The sequence below is a fragment of the Copadichromis virginalis genome, linkage group LG3 (genome assembly GCF_057382275.1).
Source record: "Copadichromis virginalis isolate Kocher_CV1m ecotype Utaka linkage group LG3, C_Virginalis_male_GT1.1, whole genome shotgun sequence".
In the NCBI taxonomy this organism is placed as follows: domain Eukaryota; kingdom Metazoa; phylum Chordata; class Actinopteri; order Cichliformes; family Cichlidae; genus Copadichromis; species Copadichromis virginalis.
This window is the reverse complement of record NC_140620.1, coordinates 9664855-9678343: the sequence shown is the minus strand read 5'-3', so window position 1 is coordinate 9678343 and position 13489 is coordinate 9664855. Positions and strand designations below refer to the sequence as shown.

Sequence of the window (13489 nt, the reverse complement as noted above, 5' to 3'; positions counted from 1 at the left end):
ATGAAACTCTGAGAGACACAGGACGATTATCGACTCTGTCCACACAGTGGAAAATTTGTTCTTAATAGAGGAAACATCGTCTACATAACAGACCCAATCAGAAGTAGCGATGCTAAACACAGCAGCTGTGGTTTCCTGTTTGATGAAAACAGGTCGTCTGCCTTCATGTTCAGTCGTCATGTTACAGATACTAACTGAACTGAACCTTCAGCAGGTTTTGGACGTTTATGAGACAAATTTAAATCACAAACTTTCATCACTTTAATCCTGCAGGTTTGAAACTGTTTTCTATTATTAGAAAGATTCTTTGTGTATTTCAGGTAAAGTGTGATGCTCATATGTAAATAACATCTTGTTTTGTTTCCTGTCCAACTGGCCAGCTTTGAGATGAAACCAGTCATTTTTAACCAGGACATGTCCTTTAATGCACATATTAAACAAATATGTAGGACTGCTTTCTTCCATTTGAGCAACATCTCTAAAATTAGAAATATCCTGTCTCAGAGTGACGCTGAAAAACAAGTTCATGCATTTATTACTTCTAGGCTCAAAATCGTTTTCTGTGCCTGCCATGAACAGCTGTGTGGCAGGCAGAGGCAAGACCCAAATGCAGGACTTGGAAACAAAGGGGTCGGCTAAAAGAGGCAGCGTTATTAATGTTAAAAGATACTCACAGAAGAACACAGCAAAACAGGCACGAGGGAGACTGAGGACCTAAACACAGGGATGGGATTACAAACACAATGAGACAGAACACAGAGAAAACAGACAAACGCAGGTACGTGAGCGGGGAGACTGAAAGAATAACAAAACACAGAGAAGAGGCTGGCACAGACTGGACACGAAGGAAATAAACATGAACAACAAGAAATAGAGAATAAGTAATATAAATAATGACGACTCTGACAAATAAGGGAACCTGAGCTCAAGAGACACCAATATAGAACCAGAACAAAGGTCATTGAAACAAGAGAACAAATAAACACATAGTCCATAACAAACACAAAAACTAGCTCAAAGACTGAGGACCATCACAGGACACTCTGTGTCAAACATGAGTGTTCATAAGTTCAGAGTATTGATCAGTTTGAAATGATGGAAGCAGCTCCTGAAAGTGACGACTCTTCACCTCGCAGTAGACCTTTGTCAGAGTTCAAGCTGCACAGACTCAAACCAGCAGCAGGTTGATTTCTTTAGTTCCCCGTCAATCCTGGTTCCTCAGGAGGAACTTGCTCCCACAATGACATCACTGTGTGAATGAATTGGAGTGAATGAAGAAAGGAGGAAGCTGATGACTGCCTGTAAATGTTCCCACGGTGAGACTGTCCACAGGAAGTCTGCAGGTCTGTCCTCAGCTTCCTGTTTACACTTCTTCTGTGGTGTCTGTGGTTCCTTTAGCTTCTGTAAAAATGGGACAGTTGAGTGTGCAGTCATGGGGCAGGTCACTAGAAGGGTGAGGCATTTATTGTCCTACCAACTTTAAAACCTAATTCAAATGTATATGTATGTAACAAATATATGAAATTTTAAACCTAATTTTTAAACTGAAGCTTAAAGAGAAAAAAGTTAATGATGGATTGCATTTATATAACACTTTTCTAGGCACCCAAAGTACAGTTCCACAGTCACTCTCACACACTGGTGGAGGCAGCTACAGTTGTAGCCACAGCTGCCCGGGGACAGACTGACAGAAGCAAGGCTGCCATATCGCACCATCGGCCCCTCTGGCCATCACCAGTAGGCGGTAGGGGAAGTGTCTTGCCATAGGACACAACCACCAGGACAGAGAGAGAGCAGGAGGGATCAAACCGGCGACCTTCTAGTTACAGAGGAGCTTCCCAATCCACTGAACCACAGTCGCCCCGATAGTTCAGCATGTAATAACACTGGGACATGAGTCATATAGGTGCAGCCTCCCTACCTGTGTTCTCAGGGGTCTGAGTGATGATGTCAGCATTGGTCATGTGTGTTTTTGGGATGACATCATCAAGACAAGAACATGCCAATGAGTGACTGAATATCCGGGTTTTATTTACAACTCACTGAACTTGGATTTCCCATCAACCCTGTTTGCCTGCTGAACTGAATTCAAATATATATTGTTTTCATTTAATAATAATCCTGCAGAGAAATCTTAATTCTTATGAAGACGTTGTGAGGGGCTTCATGAATCTCTCTCTGAAAAAGAGCTCATTTTGTTTCACTTTAAACACTAGTCACACAAAGAGATGAAGACAAGAAACAAAGTTAAGAACATCTTTTGCTGTGTGGTAACTTTACATCTTCCTTTGTTCAGTCCTGCATCTCAGCACCGGTATCTGCTGACATGCACTCTCTCTACTCTCAGACACTGTTTATCTCTACAGAGTCCACAACATTCAAATAGCTGCTAGACTGATCTTAAACACATAAAACACTTCATGGTTTATGTGTTTTACCTTTGATCATTTCCCACTGATCTCAACAAAGAAGCTCCGTCACAGAGAGCTTCTCTCAGCAGTTAACCACACCAGCAGCACCTGTTTTGATGTGGGTGAATGAACGCTCGACTCCAGGAAATATGAACTACTGACTCAGGTGACTTCACTATTTATGTGCTTTTACATCTGATTACTGCTACTACTGTGTATAACCCTCAGATTTACATGGCAATAAAAGAAATAATGTGGTCACTGAACTAGCTTCTCCTGCTAGTCCCAAAAACGTGACTCAAAGTGAGAGCTGACTGGGCTTTTTCAGCTGTAGCCTAAACTGTGGAAGCATCACCCTGCCCTCGTTAGTTCAGCCCACTCGCTGCCTGTCTTTAAATAATGTCTTAAAATGTGTTTTTGCTCCTCAGATTAGAGTCAGAACGCGAGCAGTACATTCTCACCTTGTACTGGTTGTTATTTTCCTAATTTTGCTGGTTTGCTGGTTTGTAGAGTATTTTTATTAAACTGTCCAACGTGTGCTTCTCCGATTTATTTTTGAAAAGATACATCTGGATTAAAAACAAACCAAATCCGCTCAGATTATTTTTAATCTTCAGTTCAGGCCGACTGCTCCTGTTACACTGTGTCATACACACAAACCTGAATTGACTCCCATCAAACACCGATCATATCTGTTTAAGCTGCAGGATTTCCTGTCTCAGTGCCACGTCTCTCTCTGCTGACTGCCTCATGTTATAAACACTGAACTGACCAACGAAACCACAGTACAGCTTTAATTATGAAACCAGTGACAGGTTTTACTGAGGAAACAGGAACCTGAAGAGTGAACTGCACCTGCTGTCAATCCCACTTTCAAAACACTAGTTTGATAAATGTGAGAAGAAGATTCTCATTGTTTCATTGAGCACATTTTACAAGCCCAATGAAAACTACTTTTGGGTTTATCTCTCATTGATGTCCCTCGCTAGAACACAGGTGAATGTGTACCTGCAGTGTTTGTCCTCAGACTGGAGTAAAGTACTTCAGGTTCGCTGGCTGGAGTCTTATTGGTCCAGGCTCTACTGGTGACCTCAGCATAGGTGACATCATTTACTGGAGCTGACTGGTATCTCCCTGCAAAGATGAAGTGATCTGAAAGAATACTAGTATTTGTGTCTGTGGAGTTTTAGTCTGAATCTACTTTCTAAGTGTTCTAAAAATAGAAACGCTGATGGAGGCTGTCTTGATGTGTCCAACATGATGACTTTGGATGAAAATTTGAGACAGACGCTATACCTGTGCGTTTCTTCCACAGAAGATGAAGTACAAACAGAACCAGAACCAATAGCACCAGGGAACCTATAGCAGCTACAATTGGGAATATGAGGGAGGAGGGGGGAGAGGGAGAAGGAGAAGGGGGAGGAGAAAGAAGGGTAGAAGAAGAGGAGATATGAGTGTTTGTCAGTGACGTTATGGTTGTTGTTTCTTCTTTTGTTGTTGTAAACAAGGCTGTGGTTGAAGGACCTGCAGGAGAGATGAGGAAGCTGGTTCAGTCAGTTTATCATCAGCTCAGCAGATTGGCTTTAAACAGGAAGTGATGTCTGACCTCTGACCTCTGACCCTCAGAAAGCTCTGAGGAGATGATCCAAACTCATCAGGAGCACACCAGTAGAGACCTTCATCAGACTGCTGCACGTTAATGGTGATGAGTTTCTCTGATTTAGGTCTAACAAGACGTCCATTACAGTAGAAATAAGCTGCAGCTGTGCCACCAGTTTTCTTCTTACAGCGTAGAGTGACATGACTTCCTGTCCTCACAGGAAGTGCAGGGATCTCCAGGATCACATGTTTATCTGAAGAAAAGACCCACAGAGTGATGTAGAGGTGGTATAACAGTCTGCTGTTAGTCTGATGATGAAATGAATGACTTCATTACCTGATACAGTGATGTTGACTTCTTCACTCTTCTCTCCAGCTTCACCTTCACACCAGTAAACTCCACTGATTGGCTCGAACTCATTAAACAAACAGGATGAACCATTGAACCTCCCGAAGCCCCGCCCACCTGCTCCACATGACTCAGTCCCACTTCCTGTGTCCCTCTTCACCGTCCATCCATCAGAGCCCAGCTGACCTTCACATGTCAGAGACACTGAGGCTGCTGTGAAGAACTGCTGAAGGTTTGGACTGATGCTCAGAGAGACTGGAGGACAGACGGACAGTTTCTATCAGTGTTTACACTCAGTGTTTGTCCTGGACCATGGTGCACTTCATCTACTCACCTGCACAAACAGTCAGTGCAGACAGCAGCAGCACACACACACCTGCAACAGGAGGTCAGAGGTCACTGAAGGTCAGAGGATATTAAAGGTCAGAGGTCACTGAAAGTCAGAGGTCAATGAAGGTCATAGGATATTAAAGGTGAGAGATCACTGAAAGAGAGTGGAAATTATGACCAGAAGGCAGTAATAGGCCTGGGAGAGCATCTTCTATGTTACCATGTTCACCCTTCACCCTGCTGTGATGGCACTTGTTTAGCCATTTGTCACATAGACTCTGGATGTTATATTTCAAAGCTGCACACTGGTTATCTGTGTAGGTCACAGTTAGGTAGTGATGGCCCGCTTGAAGCTGACGCTCCGGAGCGTGTGTCGAAAAAAACAACACACTGGTTCAGAAGCACTGTGTCGAGGCTTGCTTCGTTTGGCAAAAGTCACGTGACCAGTGACGTCCGAAGCTTCATTACGCACGTAACTGCTTCGGTACCTGATTCAAACGGATATAAGGAAGTGAATCATCCACGGGATTCGTGGAGTGTGTTGATGGTGACAGATAGCGACGAGGTGATCGTTCAACTGACAGATATGGAGCCAGCGAGGAAGAGAGGACGTTCTGGCGTGTGGGAATATTTTGAGTTGATTTTGCTCAATTCATTTTATCTGCCGAAGTGAAAAACTTGAAATGTCCAAAATCATGTTTTCATAATGTAAATATCATTACAGCATATGACTTTAGGAACACTTCCATGTGAATTAAAGCTAATGAAGACTACAAAAATGTATTTGACACTATACGTACATTACATTGCTACAGTTTAGAAAATCATTTTGTTTATTGTTTTTAGGTGATAGTCTGCAGGACCCAGGAATACCTGCATATCTACCAGCTTGCAGTGTAGTTCCTGCACTCCACAGCCTCTTCTGTTCCATGCAGGTGGATTTTCTCCAAGGCAGGAGAAACTATTTCTAAGAAAAGAAACAGACTCAGCCAGCGCACAGTAACACTAATCCTCTTTTTAAATGTAAATAACAAAAGGGCTACCTGACATATATCATGTTTTTACTTTGCAAGTTCTTGATTAGGGGTGGGTTTTGATTATCGCCTTTCTGATTACAATCCATGCTAAATTGAATAAAGTGATATTGATTCATTAAAATCCCGTGTCGATTTGTAAATTAACGTTATTATGCCTGAAACGCCAGCATCTCAGGTTAAACCTCACAACATGTCGTCAAACACCATGCAGCTAAAACAGTAACTGGGAGCAGGTTTACGGATTCTGCATACAAACGTAAACACAGAGCGCGGACCCGACGCGTCAGAGTCAGATTTTGATGTGTCGGCGGGTCCGCGCTGTGTTTGCCTCTTTTTTTTTCGCTGGCTTCTGCAGCTGCAGGTTTCATAACTCTCTGTTTACATCTCTAATTAAGTCTCACATGTGTCAGCTTTCTTTTAATAGATACGAAATTATGGATATATACTGTTAAATGACCAGAATTGTAATATTTCTGACTGAGGCAAAACTTTCCAGATTCCAATCAAATTGAATCGGATCCTGTATCGAATCAAAATGATTCTACAAATCAGTGACGATGCAGCCGTACTCAGCTTCCTAAGCATTTTCCCTTTCCAGTTCACAATCAATCCCACCCCCAGGGCAAAAATATGTATAGGACAATTGGCCTCATCTAATATTTTGTATGAACCTGTCCAGCTGTCCAGTGATTAAATGACAAGTAGATGGAGGCAGGACTCCACAGCAGGGGCATACTCCATAATGTGCTGTGCATTCTCATATGTATATTATATATATTGCTCACTTATTGTATTTACCAACATCAAGGAGTTATGAGCAAAGAAAGGCCACACCATAGTGCATGTTTAAATAGGGAAAGTTTATTGATCAAAATGTATTACGCAAATACGCATTACATTTTTTTCAGCCCCCCAATCGAGAAAACAAAACCAATTACATGTTCAAAGCAACGGAACGGTGGCCCAATATCAGAGAGAACTCCACTCTTGAGTGAGCAGTGATAATTGAGCAGTCCGTTTTATTTTGCAGATTCAAGCTGCTCTTCAAAATTTTCACCACCAGATGTCACCGGAGAGGACTGTGTTGAAAAGCTTCGAGTAATGAACCGTTTTTCAATACAAGCTTCAGTGCTTCGGAAAGCTTCATTTGGCCATCACTACAGTTAGGTGTTGTGAGAAAGTTGGTGACACCCAGTTGGTGGGGAGGTCCTGGTGGTGAAGTCTTCTGTTCTCCTGTGTCAAGAGTGTAGACAACAGCTGTTGAAACACCTTCTCTTTTAACGTCTATTCAACTAAATGCTGTGCTATTCATCTTTAGTGACTGTGTACCTGCCCCCCCCCCCTCCCTCCCTCTCTTGTGCTCATAAGAATAAAAATGAATAAAAAGTTGTTGATTACTTCTACTCATGTGACAAAGTGCAGGAAGACCACGCCCGGGTGCATATTTTTGGTAATAGCCCGTCACCAGTAGTAACCATCTATTACCTATGACGAGCCACCTGGGAAGGCGAGACAAACTTTGTATGTAATAGTATCTTCAACCTCTTGTATACTCTGAGTGGAAAACAGTTAAAGAAAAAAAAACATAAACATGTTTAATGAATACCTTTCATAACTTGAAATGCAAATAGAAATGATACATTTTTAAAAATGATGCAAACAACAAAGTAAAATGTTGCTATTTACCCCAAAATGCAGCCAAGGCCTCAGATTTTTTGCACAATCATTTCAAACTATTTACAGAACAATCAGGTGTGTTGCATCAAATAAGAAGGCACACAAAGTATTCATGCAACTCCCAAAGAATAGGTCCTGTCCACTATAAAACAGAGGAGAACACCACAAGGTCTGACAGCAGGAGCACCTGTGACATTCACTAGTATAACTCACAAAAACCCAATAACTGCATAACACACTAACTACAGCCTCCAAACACACTAAACGTCACTAATCTCTCACATGTGAAAACTCGCTCTCTCTCTTTCTTTCGCTCTCTCTCTCTCATTGGTGTCACTCCTAAAACTTCTCCCTCTTCCTAAACAACCAAACGCCTCATGTTGCCATATCATTTTTTGATTGGTGGACATGGTACACTTCAACATGAATAAGGAAGGGAAGTGGTGTTTTTTCTTTTTCACTCGCAAGCGGAGAGCGTTTGCTAGCGCTGTCCTTAGAAAACGCAGTTGCTGAGGCGGCTGAGGTCATTTGGAGTCCAGGGAGCGCTTTGAAGACCTTCTGTGACTCTTTGGTGGCATCCGTCATTTTTTACAGTGTTGTATGTTGGTACCTCAGGTCCCACATCTCCAGATTCACTAACAGCTTCTTCCACCCGGGCCATTCGGACATTTAACAAACACCATGTCCCCTCTGTTCTAACTCTGCTGTGATCCCAACAACCTACATGTAAAGGTCGCCCAAACTAATAAAATTGTCAGGGATTATAGTGGAGAGAGAAAACAGGCGGCTCCCACCCTCTATCTGAACATCAGTTTTGAGTGGCTATACAGTATATCTGCAGAGATACGGGCAGTACAGGTGCAGCAGTTAGGTATTAAGAAATAAAAAAGAAAAGAAAAACATAAAATGAATTCATATTCAATTTCCACATTTACTAAAAGCAAACAATGTAATGATATTAAAGTAACTCCCTGATGGATGACATGAGCAATGAATAGCTTCACTGATTTTATTAGGTTCTATTTGAGTCTCAATCTGCTGCTGTTTGAAGCTCATCACCAGAAAAACAACAAAACATACAAACTCTGAGGGAAATGACCAAAACAGTCTCCAGTCTTTTGTTAGACTCTGTGTTTATAGTGGAAAACTTGCTCTTATTAAAGGAAGTGAAGGCTACATAATAGGCAGATAAGACAAACGTGTGGTGAGTGCAACTAGCAGCTGTGGTTTCCTGAATGAACGTCGATGTTCGAAGAAACGAGGTTACTACACCGGGGGAGCCCATCCTTGGGGTGGGCCCATTTTTGTTTTAGCGTGTTTTGGGGTTTAAAAGCCACAGAGACGCGGTGCTTAGGAAAAATGCATTTCAGCTGTGCTGATGCTCCTGACACGTATAAGACTGGGGAAACCTGCATTCAGCTGGACCTGAAAAACACTATGTCCAGATAAACACAATCAACTTTTGGAGAAAAATAAAAGATTCTTCATCAGACTAACAACTAAAAACATGACACTTACCTTAACAGTGTGGGCTACATCAAATATATTCAAGACCGACAACAACACTTCTCACTGCTGCTAATTTTAACAAAACTAAACAAAAAGTAGAAAAAGGCAATTCACCAAGTCTTGAAAAGTAAAACTGAAAAATAGAAACACAGAATAAAATAAAACATCCATCCAGATCTTTACCACCAACAACATAAAATCTACCTTAATTAAATGGCCAAATTCTCCAATAAATGAGCAATAATAAAGTAAGAAAAAATAAGCCGTAGCGTTCTTCGCAGCTGCACTTCACCTCAAAGGTCGCTTAATACATCGGATTGAACTTAACCAAAGTCCAATTAAAGGAAAATAAATGTTTCTAACAAATACAATGAAGAAGATTAAAATAATTCACTGTCAGTTACTGTCGCTGTGAGTTTGACCAGGTCAGCTGCTTCATTTGGTTCTGCCTAAAGTTCTCTCAGTGATCCAGTGTTTATATGATAAGATACGTGTTTAATGCAGAGAGTTGGAATTACAAGTTGGTAAGAAGCTTTTTAACAAAGGTTTGATTTAAGCTTTAAGTTCAAAGGTGAAAGAAATTTCACGTTTGATGAAGGAAGATCAAGGCTAACAAGGACATAGGTCAAAGGTCAAAATAAGGTAAGGTGAGAAAATATAATAGATATATATAATCAATCAATAAGGTGAAAATATCAGATAAAAGGGTTTTTTTGGTTATAAGGAATAAAGAGGTCAAAGGTCAAAACAAGAGACACTGGTAGAGACCTCAAATCATTGTTACTGAAGAAGGAGTTCTTTAACAGTACGACATTGATAGAGTTTGTTTGTGTGTTTGAGAGTTCAGACTGAAAGGGAGCGCACAATCGTGTGTGTGTCTGCAGCTGTTGTGTTGTTGCTGCATCGTTGCCTCAGGGGGAAAGTTGTGTGTGTGTTATGCAGACTAGCAGAGACTGCAGCTGTCAGCAGCCACACACACTTTCTATTCTTCAAATCAAATCACAGTGAAACATGTTCACTGACAGCTCAGCTTCAGCATCGTCTTCATGCTGTGACTGCAGCCGTTCAACTCTGTTTGTCTTTAACCCAAATCATCACAACATGCAAATATAATCATCAAAATGATGTGACTGGAAGGATGCAGCAGTCTGTGCTCCACCTTTCTCCTCCACACCTGCAGGTGGAGAACATGGATGCATGAATCTCTACAGAGTTCTTTGAATATTATCCGTCTCATCAGTTTTCAGTGAACAAAACTCCTCACAGAGCCAAAATAAGCAGTTTGTATCCAACATAACTCAGCTGGACTCTGATGCTCCGTATAACAGCCACACATGAGTCTGGATTCACTCAAAGCATTGAACAAACTTTATTGGAAATGAAGCTTTTGGACATTTGTTCTCTGATATTTGCTCTTCAGCTCGAGTCTCCATCAGTGGGAACATTTCCTGATTCAACTTTTCTTCTGTTCAAATCAAACTCCATGAGAATCAAAGTGTGAATCAGAGTCCTGATGATCAGATTCTATAGAAACATGGAGACTGTAGAGGATTTACACTCAATATGTTCATTTGTTCCCTTCAAGAAAAATCAATCATTCATCCAATTAAATCAGTCGTTGATCAGTTTGATTGACAGGACAGATGATCAGAGGTGCAGAGTTTTCACCTCCATCATTGTTACAGGGGCTGAAGAATGGGTGGAGTTTGTGAGTGAAGGAGCAGCCAGTAAAGGAGTAGATCAGAGCTGCAGCACCTACATCATAAAAGGAGACCAGACCCTCCTCATAATCCACAAACACCCCCACCTTCTCAGGACCAGGATGGAGACAGAGGGGGACTGGAGGACCAGCATTAGCTTCGTACTTATTTCCATTTACCAGCCCTACAGTCCAGAAACCATCCTGAGGTCTCAGTGTAATTATTCCCTTCCTGTTGATCGACTCTGTGGCCACTCCTAAATCCCACGCAGTCTTTCCTTTAACCTGAACCTCAAAGTAAAATCTGCCTGAAGAGAAACTCTGCTCTCCTAAAACATTAACACACTGAGAAAATCTCTCTGGGTTGTCTGGAAGATTATTCCTCACATCACCACAGTACACTTGTTTTCCATCATCAGACAGGATGAGATTAGGATTTGCTGTATCAGGATCCAGAGTCACATCCACCTCATGCTGCTGCACCCTCTGCAGCTCAGCCTCTAACAGCTTCTTCTTCATGGGTTTCCAGACTGTCTCCTCCAGCTGAGCCACAGCTCTCCCCACAGTCCCCTCATATGATGGTGGATGAACTCTGACCTCTGTCCAGTCCTTGCTGGGTGGAGCAGCTTTCAGGGAGGAGAAGCTTTGGAGGAGGTGGAGGTGGTCTTCAGAGCGTGAGAGCTGCTCCACCTCAGAGCTTCTCTCCATCAGCTCAGAGATTTCCTGTTCCAGATCTTTGATGAGACCTTCAGCCTGTTTCTCTGTAGCTTCCTGTTTGTCTTCGATCTCCTTCATGAGCTCCTTCAGGCGTCTCTCAACAGACTCCATCAGAGCCGTGAGGACCTGAACACCTTCTGCTTTCTGTCTGTCTGCAGCACCTTTACTCATCTTCACCGACTCTGTGATCTCCTGAATCTTCAGTCGTCTCTTCTGGATCATCTGCTGAATCTCAGCCTCTGTCTTCTCCAGCTCTGCCTTCTTTCCTTCATATTCTTCTCTCAGAGGAACAAACTCGTGGTTCTTGTGGTCTAAAACAGGGCAGAGCACGCAGACACATGTCTGGTCGGTCTTACAGAACAGCTCCAGGAGTTTATCGTGCTTCGTGCACATCCTGCCTTCCAGGTTCTCCACAGCATCAACCAGCTGATGTCTATTCAGACGTTTCAGTGTCAGATGAGGCTCCAGGTGAGTCTGACAGTAGGAGGTCTGACACACCAGGCAGGACTTCAGGGCCTTCAGTCTGGTTCCAGTGCAGACGTCACAGGGAACTTCTCCTGGTTTGGCAGCTTGTTGCTCTGAGCTGCTGCTGCTGGCTTTCTGCTGAGCTTCACGTCTGAACTGAGCCACCATCTCAGAGATGAAGGTGTTGACCCTCAGCTGAGGTCGAGTGTAGAAAGTCTCTTTACACATGGGACACTGACAGATGACATTCATGTCCCAGTGCTGACTGATGCAGGTTTTGCAGAAGTTGTGTCCACATGATGTAGTGACTGGATCAGTGAACACATCCAGACAGATGGAGCACAGAAACTGATCTTCAGATCGCAGATTGCTGGCAGCAGACATGTCTGCACTCTGAGGGAGAAAGAAGAGAAACATTTGATTCAAAATTCACTTTAAATTTCATTTTACAAAGAGAGAAACAAGCGTCAGTAGTCTGAGGAGCTTGGAGAGAAAAGCGTCTGAACTTCTTTAAGTTTCTACTCATCACAGAAGCTTCTTCACCTCATCCTCAACACGGACCAAGGAATGAATACTGCACTTTTGGAAGAACTCCCCTTCCTGCAACCTCTTATCGTCAAAGGGACGGAGGTGGAGAGGGCAAACAGCCACAGATTCCTGGGACTGCAGGTTACATCAGACCTGAGCTGGACTCTCAACACTACAGCAACTGTGAAAAAAGCCCAGCAAAGGCTTTATTTCATTCGGCTGCTCAGGAAAGCTGGCATGAACCACCACCCTCTCACCCAGGCCTGCAGAGGACTGATAGACAGCATCCTCACCGCAGGCATCACTGTCTGGTATGGAAACACTACACAGACAGAGAGGAAGGCTCTGCAGAGTCATAAAGTCTGCAGAGAGGATTATGGGAACAACACTTGCATCCATGGACCTGCACATACAAAGCTGCACATACAATCTCAGACACAACAGAGCGGACAGCAGCATCACACACAGAACACGATTCTTCAACAGCTTCTTCCCCACAACTGTCAGACTGACGGCAAACAAAAACACACTGAACACTTAAAATAACACAGCACTACTTAACCTCATTTTGAATGTATCATCGGTTCACTGACCATCGGGCAATACACTCACAACAGACTTGTGAAACAGATTTGTGGAACAAATGTGCAACACTGTGAGTGCGATAAGAGGTAGAGAACTACACACTCTCTGTACATTTTCTTCTTTTTCTTTGTATATAGAAAATAGTACGACTACCCTACTCCGGACTTCATTTCTATCCTCCTGCTTTTTCTGTCTTTATATTGTTAAAGTGTGATTTGACTTGGAAAGCTCTGCACAAGTATTCCACTGTGCATGGACTGTTGGTCCTGTGTGCAAATGTCAAAATAAAAATCTTGAACCTTCAGTTGTCAGAGTAACTGGTGGAGACCCAGCAACACATTCAGAGACAAACTGGTTCATCTGAAACACAAACTGAACAACGTCGTGTCTGCTGTACAGTGCAGCGTCCAGATGAACAGGATCAACAGGATGAACATCTTTTTAACAGTCGTTACAAAGATGTGAAGTTGTTTGGCTGACACAGACAAACAGTATCCCACATTCTTGATTTTTAGCTCACAAACACGTCTTATAAGGACTTATTGATCCTGAAATGTTGGAGGTTTTAGCTCTTTAAACAGTA

At 42.6% G+C, this 13489-nt stretch overlaps 2 protein-coding genes across 2 annotated transcripts; both read right to left on the bottom strand.

Annotated features, from left to right (window-relative positions):
* Positions 1-1262: 1262 nt before the first annotated feature.
* Positions 1263-4953, bottom strand: LOC146712643 (uncharacterized). The gene is made up of 6 exons (XM_085436805.1): positions 4926-4953; positions 4348-4614; positions 4025-4264; positions 3708-3935; positions 3420-3545; positions 1263-1401 (listed from the first exon to the last, which is right to left on the bottom strand). The coding sequence occupies exons 1-6, from the start codon at positions 4951-4953 to the stop codon at positions 1364-1366; spliced, it is 927 nt and encodes a 308-aa protein (XP_085292931.1). The 3' UTR covers positions 1263-1363.
* Positions 4954-10257: 5304 nt separating this feature from the next.
* Positions 10258-12177, bottom strand: LOC146712642 (E3 ubiquitin-protein ligase TRIM21-like). The gene has a single exon (XM_085443684.1). The coding sequence runs from the start codon at positions 12175-12177 to the stop codon at positions 10519-10521; it is 1659 nt and encodes a 552-aa protein (XP_085299810.1). The 3' UTR covers positions 10258-10518.
* Positions 12178-13489: the final 1312 nt, after the last annotated feature.